Below are 16,998 nucleotides of genomic sequence, written 5' to 3' on the forward strand. Positions count from 1 at the left end.
CAGGTACTTCCTTGTGGAAAAGAAGACAGGGGGGATGCGCCCCATCCTAGACCTGAGAGGCCTGAACAAATACCTGGTCAAAGAGAAGTTCAGGATGCTTTCCTTGGGCACCCTTCTACCAATGATTCAGAAAAACGATTGGCTATGTTCCCTGGATTTAAAGGATGCATACACTCACATCCCGATACTGCCAGCTCACAGACAGTATCTCAGATTCCGCCTGGGCACACGGCACTTTCAGTATTGTGTGCTGCCCTTTGGGCTAGCCTCTGCCCCACGGGTGTTCACAAAGTGCCTCGTGGTGGTAGCGGCGTATCTACGCAAGCTGGGAGTGCACGTGTTCCCATATCTCGACGATTGGCTGGTCAAGAACACCTCGGAGGCAGGAGCTCTCCGGTCCATGCAGTACACTATTCACCTCCTGGAGCTGCTGGGGTTTGTGATAAATTACCCAAAGTCCCATCTCCAGCCAGTCCAGTCTCTGGAATTCATAGGAGCTCTGCTGAATTCTCAGACGGCTCAGGCCTTTCTTCCTGAAGCGAGGGCCCACAATCTCCTGTCCCTCGCTTCCCAGACCAGAGCATCTCAGCAGGTCACAGCTCAGCAGATGTTGAGACTCCTAGGTCATAAGGCCTCTACAGTTCATGTGACTCCCATGGCTCGTCTTCACATGAGATCTGCTCAATGGACCCTAGCTTCCCAGTGGTGCCAGGCCACTGGGAATCTAGAAGATGTCATCCGCCTGTCCATCAGTTGCCGCACTTCACTGCACTGGTGGACCATTCGGACCAATTTGACCCTGGGACGCCCATTCCAAATTCCACAGCCCACGAAAGTGCTAACGACGGATGCATCTCGCCTGGGGTGGGGAGCTCATGTCAGTGGGCTTCACACCCAAGGACAGTGGTCCCTCCAGGAAAAGGATCTGCAGATCAACCTCCTGGAGCTCCGAGCGGTCTGGAACGCACTGAAGGCTTTCAGAGATCGGCTGTCCTGTCAAATTATCCAAATTCGGACAGACAATCAGGTTGCAATGTATTACATCAACAAGCAGGGGGGCACCGGATCTCGTCCCCTGTGTCAGGAAGCCGTCGGGATGTGGCGTTGGGCCTGCCAGTTCGGCATGCTTCTCCAAGCCACATACCTGGCAGGTGTAAACAGTCTGGCCGACAGACTGAGCAGAGTCATGCAACCGCACTAGTGGTCGCTCCATTCCAGAGTGGTACGCAAGATCTTCCGAGAGTGGGACACTCCCTCAGTGGATCTTTTCGCCTCTCAGACCAACCACAAGCTGCCTCTGTTCTGTTCCAGACTACAGGCACACGGCAGACTAGCGTCGGATGCCTTTCTCCTCCATTGGGGGACCGGCCTCCTGTATGCTTATCCTCCCATACCTTTGGTGGGGAAGACCTTACTGAAGCTCAAGCAAGACCACGGCACCACAATTCTGATAGCGCCCTTTTGGCCCCGCCAGATCTGGTTCCCTCTTCTTCTGGAGTTGTCCTCCGAAGAACCGTGGAGATTGGACTGTTTTCCGACTCTCATTTCGGAGAACGACGGAGTGCTTCTGCACCCCAACCTTCAGTCTCTGGCTCTCACGGCCTGGATGTTGAGGGCGTAGACTTCGCTGCGTTGGGTCTGTCTGAGGGTGTCTCCCGTGTCTTGCTTGCCTCTAGGAAGGATTCCACTAAGAAGAGTTACTTTTTCAAGTGGAGGAGGTTTATCGTTTGGTGTGAGAGCAAGGCCCTAGAACCTCGTTCTTGTCCTGCACAGAACCTGCTTGAATATCTTCTGCACTTATCAGAGTCTGGCCTCAAGACCAACTCAGTAAGGAATCACCTTAGTGCGATTAGTGCTTACCATCTTCGTGTAGAGGGTAAAGCCATCTCTGGAGAGCCTTTAGTCGTTCGATTCATGAGAGGCTTGCTTTTGTCAAAGCCCCCTGTCAAGCCTTCTGCAGTGTCATGCGATCTCAACGTCGTCCTCACCCAGCTGATGAAACCTTCTTTTGAGCCACTGAATTCATGCCATCTGAAGTACTTGACCTGGAAGGTCATTTTCTTGGTGGCAGTTACTTCAGCTCGTAGGGTCAGTGAGCTTCAAGCCCTGGTAGCTCATGCTCCGTATACTAAATTTCATCATAACAGAGTAGTGCACCGCACTCACCCTAAGTTCCTGCCAAGGGTGGTGTCAGAGTTCCATATTAACCAGTCAGTTGTCTTGCCAACATTCTTTCCCTGACCACATACCCGCCCTGCTGAACATCAGTTGCACACATTGGACTGCAAGCGAGCGTTGGCCTTCTATTTGGAGCGGACACAGCCCCACAGACAGTCCGCCCAATTGTTTGTTTCTTTCGACCCCAACAGGAAAGGGGTCGCTGTCGGGAAACGCATCATCTCCAATTGGCTAGCAGATTGCATTTCCTTCACTTACGCCCAGGCTGGGCTGACTCTTGAGGGTTATGTCACGGCTCATAGTGTCAGAGCCATGGCAGCGTCGGTGGCTCACCTGAAGTCAGCCACTATTGAAGAGATTTGCAAGGCTGCGACGTGGTCATCTGTCCACACATTCACATCACATTACTGCCTCCAGCAGGATACCCGATGTGACAGTCGGTTCGGGCAGTCGGTGCTGCAGAATCTGTTTGGGGTTTAAATCCAACTCCACCCTCCAGGACCCGAATTTATTCTGGTCAGGCTGCACTCTCAGTTAGTTGTTCTTTGTAGGTCAATTTCTGTTATACCCTCGACGTTGCGAGGTTCAATTGACCTGGGTTCTTGTTTTGAGTGAGCCTGAGAGCTAGGGATACCCCAGTCGTGAGAACAAGCAGCCTGCTTGTCCTCGGAGAAAGCGAATGATACATACCTGTAGCAGGTGTTCTCCGAGGACAGCAGGCTGATTGTTCTCACCTACCCTCCCTCCTCCCCTTTGGAGTTGCGTTTTATTCATTTTGCTTGTCATTCAACTGAGCGGGAACGGTCGCGCATGGGCGGGAAGACGGCTGCGCATGCGCGGTGGGCGTGCCCTGCGTGCGGGACCGCCCACAAAGTTTTGTTCCGGTTGGTGGGGGCTGCCGTGGACGTCAACCCAGTCGTGAGAACAATCAGCCTGCTGTCCTTGGAGAACACCTGCTACAGGTATGTATCATTCGCTAACTGGACAGTATAACAATATTCAAACCATGTTACATGTTCCAGTCAAATACAACAGGTAACATACAGAAGTAAATAGTACTATTTTCCATCCACCCTCCCTCATTTTGAGTCTTCATGTCTGTAATTTTATGAATAAGAATAATCCTAGGTTTGGTAAGTTCCTTAGCCGAAGAGGGATGTACAATTTTCAAATAATTCTGCCAGTAGAGGGGCAAACTCAGACCTGAGTTTTTTGCAGTTCGATGTGATAGCTATCTAGCTCTGGGCATTTCCCAGTTGACAGTGCATCACTAGCTCCACAAATCTCTGATACTGGCCTCTTCAATCTCTGCACTGCTTCCTGAGAAAGCAGTGGCAAATCACTGTTACTCAAGTACTCCTTTATCCTGTTTATATTTTGAAGGCACATGTTACTGTATAAATCCTGGAAATGGAGTACTAGCTCCTGATTGGTTCTCCATATGAAATATAAAGGTACAAAGAACCTAAGCTGTGATCACTATGGCCAGAAAATTGCCTGTTTTATTCCCCTGTTCATAATACCTTTACCTCTTAAACCTTAGGGCTGTTTCTGTCCTGCTTACCTATAAAATCTCCCAGCCTCTCACTCACAACAGCTGCCCATACATTTTCTTAGAGCCAGTGTGTTTGTGCTTCTTTTCCATTTCTCTAATTAGATTTTTCAGTCATGTTTTGTTCCAAAAGCCGCCTCTTTTTTTTTTTTTTTTCAAGTGAATAGTCACTAATAATCTTTTCCCTGATCATAGCCTTAAGAGTTTTCCGTTTTAAGGACAGAGTCATATTTGTGGGGATTTCAAACATTCACCAACTCTTGTGTCACTCTCCTAAAATACTGAAGAAGTGCTTCCCTCCCCAAAAGTGACTTGTTAACTTCCAGGAACCCTTCCATTGAGGCACTGTCTTTAATAGCTACTGGACAGTGATCTGGTAACTGGCTTGTATCACAGGTCTTTCTATGAGGCCAAGCTATTGAGCACAAAAATTAATCAAATACGACTGTATGACTGATTCCTTGGAGAGTAGAAGGCATACAAGGAAATGACTGTGGCACCCTTCACATAAGTTGAAGGGCCAAATCATTTACTTCAGGACTCCCGGGGCACTATGTCCTTGCTTTCCCAAATCAGATTGATCCAATTTTGGATCGAGACATACATTTCAATACTCCACCCCCAATAACTGATTGGCTGTGAACTCCAGCAGGGCCTGATTTAAATAACTAAAAAAATGGCCTGTTGACTGTCATTAGGACCATGGCCAAAATGGTTCTTAGACATCTAATGAGCAGAGTAAGATAACCCAACCTTTTTCTTTATCTACCACACCAGTCTGGAAACTCATGGGTTATGCCTCTCAGCCAACAGATGGAGACAGATGTGAGCTCTGTACTTTAAGTGGCACCATGCAGTACCAGCTCACTAGTATCTGTCTCCAGCAGATGGTTACTGGTTATTTGTGCAGCAGAGGTCTGATCTGGTGATGAGCTGTTGGATCTATTTGGATAACTGGCCACCTAGTTGAGGTGGTCTGTCAGAGGGAAGTCCAAAGTCCTTCCAGGACTCTTTCTTAGATACTTGAAGTTCAGCTCCCTACCCTGTTCATTCGCACCGCACCAGGTTTGATGCCCATCCTTCCTTTCTTCCCTCCCTCTCTTTTATTATTTTTTGGGGGGGCTCTGCAGAAGATATTTGAGGGGGGGAGGGGAAAGCAAACTAGTTAGAAGAGCCCTAGCTGCAAAGTCCTTAGACTGCGGCTTAAATTCCCCTGTGGCAGATTAGGCCTATGCCAGGAGCAATACAGTAAGAAGGGTCTGGCTTAAATTCCCCTGTGGCAGGTTAGGCCCATGCCAGGAGCAATACAGTAAGAAGGGTCTTGAATCAATGCTGGAATCTTTGGGACAGTACCTGGAGGAATGCAATCCAGGGGGAACTTCGAGTGGCTGAGAGTTAAAGGAGCCTTCTCTCTCTTCTGCCTGTCGATTTGTCTGGGAGTAGTGAGAATGGGGTCTGTGGCCTGGTGGCTTGCCACCTTGTTAAGCAGTGTGGGAAGTTTTAACACTAGTGAGGGGAGTCAGGGCTGCCACTCTGGTTATTGCCGTGGCCTGATGGAGATGTTTTCCAAGCACTCCAAGCGTTGCTTCTGATGTGGTAGATGCTGCAGCTCCCTGGGACAATGGGGTTTATGCTTGGAGGTTCGAGCCATTCCTCTCAGCTGTCAGCAGTGTCCACATTGTGGGCTGGGTTGGTAGAGGGAGAGAGCTGTTTCTTCAGGTCTTGCTCAGGGTCATGTGACCTTGTAAAAAAAAAAAAGCATTGAAAAGTCAGCCATCTTGCCGCCTCAGGATTCTGAGCTTCCGCAGTCAATCTCTTTTGCTTCTCTAGATCTGGAGGATTGTTGTTGAGGAGGGAGCTCTCGTACAGGATATCCAAAGCACTTCTTTTTTAGGATTTGGCTCCTTGGAGAAGACTGGGGAGTGTTCCCCTGAATTAATGCAGCTGCTCCATTAACATTTTATTGAAGCAGGTGCAAGGTGCTGGAGCAGATCAGATGCCAGGGGAGTGCCCTTGGGTTTCTGAGTGGAGCTACCAAGTGAAGAGATCCCGTTTTTCTTTTTTTTTTTTTTAAGAGGGATGTAAGGACTGGGAAAGTTAATATGTGGCATTTGATGGAGGATCTGAGCGGTACAGCATGGCTAGTGTGCTGGACAAGGATCTTCTTTGATGGACCGCTTAGAGGATGGTGAGTTTCCTGTTGAGGAGATAGGGTGGGAAGAGAAGATCCTACGGCCTTTCATCTCTTCTGGAGGGAAGACCTTGCAGGTAGTGACGTGAAAGTTTTTCCCTCTTCTAATTTCCCTTTTCTATTATATTTTATTTTCACTATGCATATCTCGCTTGAATCCGCAAGGAATCTAAAGCGGGTTACAATAAGAAATTAAATATACAAAGATCCCATTAAAATATTAAAATCATTGCATCACATATTAAAATATTTGGTGTCTTCCACTGTCCATGGAAGACACAGTGGTCTCTGTCAAAAAACATATGAAGACAGACCTACAGACCTCAATATGTAAACTCTGGAAGAAAGGCAGGTGAAAGGGGATATGATAAAGATATTTAAATATCTCTGACATTAATGTACAAGAGGTGAGCCTTTTTCAAATGAAGAAAACTCCGGAATGAGGGGCATAGGATTAAGTTAAAGGTTATAGGCTCAGGTGTAATCTAAGGAAATACTTTTTTACAGAAAGGGTGATAGACATGTAGAACAGCCTCCTAGTGGAAGTGGTGGAGACAAGGACTGTGCTGAATTTTAAGAAAGCGTGGGACAGGCATGTGGGATCTCTTTGGGAGAGAAGATAATGGATGCTTAAGATGGGCAGACTGGATAGGTGATTTTACCTTTATCTGCCATCATGTTTCTGTGTCTCTATGATTGGTGCTGGGCTGACCAATAGGTGAGAAATGACAACTGCAGAGGCCACATACAGGCATAGGCCCATGGGACCACATCGAGAGTCAATGCCATGGGAGCTAACACCTGCATATAATCCTAGCATGAGGATGTGGCTTCTTCATTAAGAGCTCATATTTGAGCCAGGAGTTTCAATCTTCTCTGTTTAGGTAGGGAAACGTCTTCCAACCGAGTATGGAACCGAGCTCCTAGATATTCTATGTGTTGCGAGAGTAGTGATCACTCAACCATGGGATTGCAGAAGATGTACTACTTGTGCTGTTGCTTGACGACTCTCCTCTTCCAACTTTGCTCTGATAAACCAATCATTCAGATACAGATGGACCTGAAGTCCTCTGCATCGTTTGCTTCTCCACCTCAGGAGATATTTGATAAGCACTCTGCTTCAGTACTTTTATGGTCACTAGTGTCTACATTGTGATTAGCTAAATTAGTAATTCCTGGTTTAGTTGAAAATCAGGGTCAACAGTCTGATCAGTATGTTTGTTTATTTATTTATTTCTGCATTTGTACCCCATATTTTCCAAACTAGATGGTTCAATGTGGCTTACAATTTATTTAGGTTTGATGTGTTACAATTGATGTGTGGTGTAAACATGAGATATGTTCGTTTCCTTTAAGTTCGTTTTCTATCACTGGTCAAGTACTGCTGTGGTGGTGTTGGTCAAAATGTTAAACCATGTTGGTTTGATGGAGAAAAGTTGTCTGAAAAAGTGGGTTTCAAGTGTTTTTGGAATGTCATATAGTCTTTCTTGTATTTTATGACTTTTAGGTATTGTATTCCAGATCTTGGGGCAGATGTATGGTGAAGTTAGTGGAGTATGCAGATTTGTATTTTAGGACTTGACATCTGAGAAAGTGTAAGGTGAGGTATGTTTTTGCATCCTTGAGTGTGTTGCGTAGAGGTAGATTTGTTAGATTTCTCATATATCCTGGTGCAAGGCCAAAAATTATTCTATTGGCCAGGAAGCATATCTTGAAGGATATGAGTGATTTATGGGTAGCCGGTGTAGGTTTTGGAGCAGCGGTTTTGCGCTTTCAAATCGATTAGTACCGAATATTAATCCAGCAATATTTTGTGCTGTCTGTATTTTTTTTTAGTAGTTCTCTGCATCTGCTGTAGATTCCGTTGCAGTAGTCAACATGGGAAAGTACCATGTATTGGACTAGTGAATGAAAGACGTTTTTTGGGAAGTAGTTTTATATGCGTTTTAGTTTCCATATGGTTTGGTACATTTTCTTCGTGATGTTTGAGATTTGTTTGTCAAAGGATAAGTTGTGGTTTATGGTGACTCCTAGGATTTTTAGGTTATTGGTAAGGATGTGCCCATGACACTGATGTTAGGAAATAGAGCTGTTCATTTAATGCATTTTAACGTGATTTAATACATTAAAATTTTTAACTTGTTCTAATAGTTTTAACACGATTAATCATGTAATGCTGCTGTCTCCTACTGCCCCCCCCCCCCCTCCCTCCTTGGTGCTCCTGCAGCTTGTTCTCTCCTACTCGCTGCTGTACACCAACAGCCTTTTCTCTCCTGCTACCCCGCTCTCTGGCATCTCATCCTGCCCGCCATTCTCTGAACTTCCCTTGTACACATGGTGGCATTAAGCACATGCTGCTCCACTCCTCTCTGTAACCGGAGCCCTCCCTCTCTAGCATCCCACCTTCTCTGATGAAACTTCCTGTCTCCTGCAACAGGAGTTGGACGCTAGAGAGGGAGGGCTCCAGTTACAGAGAGGAGCGGAGCTTCGTGTGGTTGGTGCTGCCATATGTACAAAGCAAGTTTGGAGGGCCATGTGCATTGGGGGAGAAGGGTGGGATGAGATGCCTGTAGTTCGAAATGTCCTGGTGTCCTTCAGGATAGGAATGAGCAGTATATTGCCTTTATGCTGCGGGAAGCAGCCTTCCTGGAACTTGTTGTTCAGATGTGAGCTGAGTTGGTCTATGATTCGGTCTGGGGCTACTTTTAGTAGGTGATTGGGACAGGTGTCTAATGTGCAGTGAGTGGAGGAGAATTTTCTTAGTGCTTGTGTTACTGTCTCTTTTTAGCGGGTTGTGTGAAGGAGGTCCATATCCTGTCTGCTGGGGCTTCTTCTAGGGGGTGGTCGTTCATCTTTGAGGGATTCAAAGTTTGTGTCTACTTGAGGATTTTATCTTTGAAGAATTTGGCGAGTTCATTTGCTAATGGGGAGGGGGGTCTTCATTCACTGTCATCACTGGTTTGGTGTTTGCTAGGTTGTTTGAGTTTATATAGTTTCTTAGTGTCTTTGTAGTCTGTGCCTATATATTCTTTATAGTAGTTCATGTTCTTGTTTTTTGTCCATGCTCATTCAAGTCTTTTGCAGTGAATTATGGCCGCTTTCACTTATTTGTCATACCATGGTATTGCTTTGCGCCTCTGACAGTTATTATTTTCAGAGGGGCTATTTTATCCAGTATGTTGGTGCTTCTTTCATCCCAGTCTGATAGGAATTCTTCAGTGTTAGTCTTTGGCAACCAGTGATTTTCATATATGGCTGTCCAGAATTTGGATGCATCAATTTTTCCATGTGATTTGTATGGTATCCGTGTTTGAGTTGGGTGGGTCCTGCATTCTTTCCAGTAAAGGGTCATGTTTAATTTGAAGTGATCAGACCAAGGGATTTCTGTCCAACTCGGATCATGTATTCTGAAGTTGTTGTCCTTTGAGAATCTGTACACTAGTAGGTCTTTGGTGTGACCCTCGACATGGGTAGTAGTCGCTGGTGATTATTTGTAGTCCCATAATTGAAGGAATTTGTCACATTCTTTGGCGCTGTCTGAATTCTTATTATCTAGGTGCACGTTAATATCTCGTATTAACAAGGTATTGGGGTTCGGCTGCACATGTTTGAGATGAAGTCCATGACTTTTGTTTGAGATGCTTTCCAATATCCAGGGGGTCTGTAAAATAGGATACAGCACAGTTGACTGTTGAGTTTGGAATCCAAACAAAAAAGGGAGAGTCCTCATAGGGTTCACAAAAAGTCAAATAAGCAAGAAATGGGTGAATGTGAGAAGTTCCAATAAACCAAGGCAAACAAGGAGTAAGAGAATCCAAAAATGTATTCAAAGCCAACCAACCCAAAAAAGTCCCTACATGGGCCGTATTTCAGCTAAGAAGCCTTCCTCAGGAGTCATAATATTTCTGTTGAACCAGTAAAGGAGAATCGGTAATAGAAAACAATATAGGAATTCTGGAGCTATATGCACTTGAAAGTGAATCAGCAAGCAACTCATCAGCAGTTATAGTATAATCAAACATATAAATGGCGAGTGTCGTACTCACTCGCAAATGTGCAGTAGAGACCCTCTCTGCCCCGCCCCCGCGTCCAATACGTTATGATGGGGGCGGAACAGAGAGGGTCTCTACTGCGCATTTGCGAGGGATGAAACCGCCATCGCTAACGCTCCTCCCACCCGGCTGGGCCCTCGCTCCGCTATTGAAACAGCGAGGGAACGCAGCACACAGCTCTGCTGAGCTGCCGTCCTTCCTTCTTCTTCTCTGCCTGTGTCCCGCCCTCGACGACGTTACATCACACGAGGGCGGGACACAGAGAAGAAGAAGGAAGGACGGCAGCTCAGCAGAGCTGTGTGCTGCGTTCCCTCGCTGTTTCAATAGCGGAGCGAGGGCCCGGCCGGGTGGGGGGGTGGCGGCGACTCGGGGGGGGGGGGCTTTCCTATACTAGCCCGTTTTTATGGGCTCAACGGCTAGTGAAATACTATAAAGAACATATAGGCACAGACTACAAAGACAGTGTTATGGTGGTAAATTTTGTTAATTGAGGTTTATTTGGTTTTCTGTTTTGTTGGTTTCTTTTTTTGACCCTACGTTGTGATTGTATCTTAATAGGATAGTTTCCATTTTTTGGTATGCCCTGTCTTAATGTTTGGGTTCTGCGTGGGAGGAGGGAGGCTCTTCCCATTGGGGGAGAGAGATTGCAAAGTATCAGTATATTGTAGTTGTTAGTTTGAGTTACATAATCTGAGGAGATTATTAGCGTAAGAGTTGCTAGCCCTAATATTGTTCTTGTGATGTACATCTTGCCTGCTGATATGCAGGGGTGGTTGCTGTGCTCTCAGGTTGTTTTCTTTTTCTTTTTTGGAGTGTATGTGCGAGTGTGTGTGTGTGTTAGATGTGTGCCTTCTTTTGAGTTTTTATGTGTGTGTGAGTTTTAAGTAGGACGTCTTATGAGTGTGGGTGTGTAGGTGTTGTAGGGAGATCAGGGAGATTTGCAATGCCTGGTAGATCGTGCCGATTTTGGAAGGAAATGGAGGGCGTAGGAGGGAGAGGAGATGGAGCTCTCTTATCTGTATGAAGAGGGATCTGTCGATGGTGTTGGGCTGACTTGGAGGAGGGCACGCAGTTTTTTGAGGTTGACTTTGGTGACCGTTCCCTCTTTCCTTTTGTGTGCTGGTGAATTGTTTAAGTAGCTGGTGACTGCCTGCTAGTGAGATCGTTGGTCATAGGCGGGTGGCACTTCTTAGTCGGTGGCGGTTTGTTTTCTGCTCTGCGTTGTTACAACCACGGTAATGATCTCATAGATCAGTGCTGCTTTTCTGTCATGGTAACAGCTGGTGACTTCTGGTGTGCTCCTTTACTTGGTGTCGCTATCGGACGCAGTGGGGAGCTCCTTGAGGGAACGATGTTGGTGTGTTGGAAGCGATAGGGGTTGGCACTCCTGTAACTGGTGTGACTTGGTGGGTCCCTGTGTAAGAGACTTCGGGCGATGGGGAAGATGGCCGCGTTGATTGTCCGTTGTTTGTCTCACCCTGGTTAGAGCGTTCTGGGGGTGATGAACGTCATTGATCAGGTGCTGGGATGATGAACACAATTAGTCTGGTGCTGCGCTTAGCCTCCTCAAATCACGCTCCCAGTGAAGCTATTCGTTCTTGTGCTGGGCAGTTGTACGCTGTGGAGCCTCCTGTAGCTGTGCTGATGGGGGAGGGCTGCTGGTTTGGCAGGGACAGGTGGCGTATTACCTTGATGTGGTTTGCCACACAAGTCAGGCTCGACGGAGCAGCATTGTGGCTTTTCTAATGTCCAATGTTCGGTTGGTGATGGTGCTGTGAAAAACCCTGTTCAGAGGTGCTGCTGTTGGTTGTCATGTGTATCGGTTCCCGCATGTGATCTGGGTCCAGCGTGGCAGTGGTGATTAGGACCACCGCTATTCAGCTGAGCCGCAAGTGGAACGCCTGGCTTTACTTGGTTTCTTCCCTTCACGTAAAATGGTTAGTGAACCCGTCCGTGGTTAGGGTGTCTGGATCTAGGAGCTCGTTCAGGACAGGGATCCAGGAGCTCATTATGGTACTTCCTGCTAGGTGACTTAGTATTCAATCTGTCCCATACTCACGGTCCTGGTCATCTCCGGAACGGGTTCTGCAGGAGGCATTGGAGCACTTCTTCCAGTAGCTTGGTCAGCTGGGTCTACCTGGAAAGGCTTGGGATCTGGAACTAGAGAGGTGGCCTCTGTGGGTTCCGTTTGTTGGGCCACCCGTGTGTAACTACTGGCCACTATGGTGGAAATACTGACTCCGCTATCAAAGTTAATGTTAATTGGACCCATGTTGGTTCCCTACAGCATTGGTACCGGCATGTTCTTCATTATTCCTACTTCTCTGTATCCAGGCTTGGTACTCCAATCCAAGTATACTCGAGCAATGAGTACAGTCTCTCTGGATCCATTGGCTAGCACTACATGTGCAGTGCGCGCCCTGGAAGAATAGCATCTACCGGCACCAGCTCTGGTCATAATAAAGTCATGCTAGAGCCAGTGTCTACAAGCCCAGTTATCTGGGTCTGATTCACAGTTACTGGGGTGCTGTAGTGTTGTGGAAATTCATCTGCTTCGTTGCTCGATGACTAGTCAGTAACATTTTGTGCTGCGGTTACTGCGTAGGCCTCCTCCATGGGACTGGAGCTACATACAAAAGCTGCCAGCTTTGGTGTAGGAACTGGAACGCTTTTTAGTGCAGGCTTGGGGTTATCTGGGCAGTCCGTTTTGAAATGTCCTGTACGGCCACACTGGTAACAAGGACATTCATGCCTAATAAAGTGTTTAGGTTTTGGGGGCGCACTGGAGGGTTTACCGACAGTTTCTGAGTTTACAGAAATATTTGACTTAGGGCCCGAGCTGCCCTTAGGTCCCAGCTGTTGTGGATTCGGACGGATTCTCGCCAACCAGGGATGGTTAGCCACAAAGATGTCAGCCAACTTGGCCGCCTTCTCTTGAGTATGGGGCTGGTGATCTTGAACATGTTCCCTTGCCTCTGGATGACAACTCTGTAAAAACTGCTCCAGGACCATCAAGTTTTGGCAGTCTAGGGTTTTAACCTCTGCTCTATTGAGCTAGCTCTGGTGCTGGTATCTTGACTGAATCACCAACTCGCTGTGAGTATTATCCCCCCCCCCCCCCTTTTTTTTTTTTGCAAAGTTTGAAACTAGTCTGTAGGTCTCAGGGGTAATGGCATAATGGTTTAAAAAAAACTTTGCGCACCTCCTCAAACTTGGAGCATATCTCCATGGACAGTCTTTGGATTGCCTCAAGTGCTCTACCAGTGAGCTTTCCCCCCAGATTGTTCACCTAGACTTTCTTGGGAATCTCATTGAGGTGGCAAATTTTTTCAAAGGCAGTTAAATATCCATCAGTATCATCAAACTGCGCAAACAAATTGGGCCCGATCTGGGTTATGTATCCTGCCTCCGATCAGAGGATGGATGGCGCTTTGGATGCAAGACATTTCCAGCTGGAATTCACGCTCTTCTCTCCACTGTTGCTCTTCCCGTTCCTCTAGCCACTGTCACTCCGCCTTGTAGGTCTACTGGATTTCAACTGGTGAGGCATCCAGCCCTGCCAACTCATTGGGCTTTGCCCACAAGAAGTCTGATCTCCCCCCAGGAGTTGAACTCCGAACAAGCAAGTCATGCATCTCCTCCTTGCTGAGGTCATCCGGTTTCTGTCGTTTTAGGTCAGGCATATCCAGTGTCTGACGGCTGCTGTCAGTCGCCATCAGCACGCTGCTAATCTCCTAGCACTACACAAAAAAAACTGAACGGGGAAGGGACCCTGTTGCTGCTGCACTTGTTCACTGTGTTCTGTGTCTCGAGGATACAGATAAAAAGGACTCTGAACCATTCACTGGATGGTGACACTCACCCCGCTCACTGAGCCTGATAATCCCACCGCACTGCCAGAAAAAAGAAAGTTTTGTCATATAACGCATAGCGCCTAGATGGGTGGTTTCCCCAGTAGTTTGTAAAGGACACTGGGGTCACAATCCCACAGTTCGTAGAAAACACCCACAGACTAAGAACACAAACTGCCAGGATTCTGAGTCACTCCAGGACAATTGAGGTAATAAACTAATAGGTTTATTATCAGAAAAGGGTAGAACAGTGTAAAGGTGTAAACAGCAAACAATAACAGGAATCAACATAACTAAACACTGCCTTACTACTTAGTTAGTAGCTGGGGAGTTCAGGAAGAATAGCTGTTCATAGGATTTGAACATAGTCTCAGTTCAGAGGTCTTCACTCTCCATACTCCTGCTCTGACACTGGGAAATTCCTGCACATTCTGACTGGATCTGACTTGCACTTCAAGGGCAATGGGGCCCAGAGCATGAACACTGAGAGCATTTGGCCAATGGCAGTGCAGGTTACTTTCTCATAGGGGATTTCCTATTTTCCTTAGGGGAAAGTAAGCTAAGTAGTAAACATTTTGCTACTGCTATAAGGAAGAGGTCAGACACCACCTGCTGGCCAAACAAGAGAAATGCATTGAAAGAGAAAGTCATGAAAATAGTAATACAAATCACAAGCATAAGAATCCCCTGTTCTACCACAGCGTCGTCCAAGTAAATAACATTATGTGTGAGAGTGAGATTTTTGAAGTGGATGCAAGAGATGATGGGCAACCGGTGGTAGTGAATAAGCAAAAGAGTAATTCATCAAATCTACTGGCGTTCTGAAAGGATACAAGAAGCTGTATTTTGAATGGATTGGAGATGTCGAAACAAGTGCTGTCTCATGTTTGCACAGCCACCCAGCCTGAGGTACAACAGTGCCTCTATCTTTGCAGCAGAGGCAGTGGTGCTAATCACATTGAGCAAATCCCCAGCACCTGTACTCCAGACCTCCACTAGTTGAACTGTGCCTCTGATCTTGTCATCCAGGAGCCAGCACCAATTCCTTTGCAATCTTCTCCCCTGCTCTCAGAGGTATTTTGGGGTGCTGCTAATGAAATTTATAGCTGGGGAGATGATAAAATTCTAGAAAATCTGGGAAGTGATGAGGAGTTCTAAAATTGTGGCCATCTTTTCTGGTGGCTTTTTGACCACCTCCTCTCCCCCCCCCCCCCCCAAATCTCCTAGTTTTCAAGGGCAGGTAATACCACCTCGAAGATCTCTGCCCACTATATCTGCAAGTATTTGAGCTGCTCTTAGCACTTTCAATGACTGTTACCATTCTAAGTGCTTATGCTTGGAAGTGGGAGGAGCTGACGCTTGGATGATGTCTACTTGGGTGCATAATAATTGTTTAAAACTCAACAGTGTGAGAAAACAAAGTTTCTCTTAATTGGCCATAAGGACAGACCTTTGAAAACTGTTCCTATAACATTGAATGGCCTTGCTTATAAATTGGAATCATTTTTGAAAATATTAGGCATTATTCTGGATCATAACTTGTCATGGAAGATCCAGGTAAACGGTTTTGTGAGAAAATGTTTCTGGCTTATGAACAATTAATATAATGTAGGTTTGTCTTACAATTAGGGGTCTCTTTTTTGACTGAGGTCTTTTTTTCTCCACTTTATAATTCTTCTGATACATAATATTATTGTAGAAGTTATTGTTTGGTACGTTAGCAAATAGGCCCCATTGAGAGTAATGGGGATTGTCATTTAACGTGCATTAAATCACATATAAATGAGGCTCTTAGGTTGTACCTGAGTCAGAGGAAGGTGAAGTGATGTGCCAAAGTCACAAGAAGTAGGAGAAGCTACTATTACAGTTGTCCCCAAGTTGAACTTTACATTTTTTTCCTTTTCATACTACATAAGGATATGCTTTTTATTTATGTTTGGATTGTAGCCAAAGGAGGTGATATGCATGAATTTCTGTCTGTGCTGTGCTGTGCTTACCTCCTGGATGTGAAACAAACCAAAGCCTTCCACCTAGATCATGGCCAAACCCCTTGCACCCTGCTCATGCTGTCTGTCCTCTCTGTATCCCTTTGCAGCTTAAGGATTTGAAGAGGCAGCTGCATCTGGAGCGCAAACGAGCAGACAAGCTGCAGGAGCGATTGCAGGACATACTGACAAACAGCAAGACCCGAACAGGTAGGGGCAGCCCAGTATCCTAGGTATGGATTACTCCCTCTGTCTTCACACTTTCCCCTTCTGGCTATCATCAAGCCTCCAGCAGGTATTGCCTCTATAATTACTCTTTCCCTGTACAGCTCCTTTGGGAGGCAGCATTTAATTTTTACTGTCGGTCATTCCCTCTTCAGCTGTTGTCAGGGAATCCTCATGCATTCTGTTTTGCTCTTTGTATTTCTCTGGTATCCCACACCTCTTTATTGTCCTCTTCCTTTTCAACCCAATTTTGGGGACACACATAGCCAGTCAGGTTTTCAGGATATCCACAATGAATATGCATGAGACAGATTCAAATACAATGGAGGTAGAGCATGCAAATTGATCTCATGCATATTCATTGTGGGCATCCTGAAAACATGACTGGCTAGGTATGTCCTGAGTTGGGAACTCCTGGTCTAGAGTCTGCTTACACTGGCTCCAGTGAGCAGAGGACCCCTTGGAGGAAGACAGAGACCTGAAGGAAGCAGCTCTTGAAGTCAGTTATGTCTTATGTCAAGGATGCTCCCTTTATGATCTCAACAGGACTTTGGCCAGGTCTATGGCAGAGTCTGTTTTGGCTAGGAAGTTCCTTTGGCTCCAGAATTGCATGCAGACCTCTCATTGAAGATCCCTTGTAGACTTCCCTTTAAGAGCAAACTGCAGTTCAGTGAGGATTTGCAATGAATTGTGAAGAATTTGGAAGCGGTTTAACCAGAAGACAAGCCAAAGAACTCTTCTTGCACCTTGCTGAGCAAATCTTGGTTCCAAGAGCCAGGCGCTACTGTCCGGATAAAGGATCCTCTGTTCAGCACTCACATTTTCCTTCCACATGTTAGAGTGGGAAAGAGGTTTTCAGGGTCAAAAGTCCACTGGTATCTCAAGTGATGTGTAATATGGCATTAGGGATCCATCCCTCTGTGGAGCAGATAGGTGGTTGGCTGGCCACAATATTCAAGGAGTA

The 16,998-nt window shown here is 46.3% G+C and overlaps 1 protein-coding gene across 5 annotated transcripts in view; it reads left to right on the forward strand.

The window, feature by feature from the left end:
• Positions 1–16,998, forward strand: part of GRIPAP1 (GRIP1 associated protein 1) — a 253,480-nt gene that overhangs the window by 174,342 nt on the left and 62,140 nt on the right. For all 5 annotated transcript variants that reach the window (XR_003941032.1, XM_030194003.1, XM_030194004.1 and 2 more), the window contains one exon: positions 15,920–16,019. Coding sequence is in view for 4 of the 5 variants with exons in the window: in XM_030194003.1 (XP_030049863.1) it covers positions 15,920–16,019 (100 nt within the window). In the remaining variant the exon portion in view is untranslated. The remainder of the gene's footprint in view (positions 1–15,919; positions 16,020–16,998) is intronic.

This window comes from Microcaecilia unicolor, chromosome 2 (genome assembly GCF_901765095.1).
Source record: "Microcaecilia unicolor chromosome 2, aMicUni1.1, whole genome shotgun sequence".
NCBI classification, from domain to species: domain Eukaryota; kingdom Metazoa; phylum Chordata; class Amphibia; order Gymnophiona; family Siphonopidae; genus Microcaecilia; species Microcaecilia unicolor.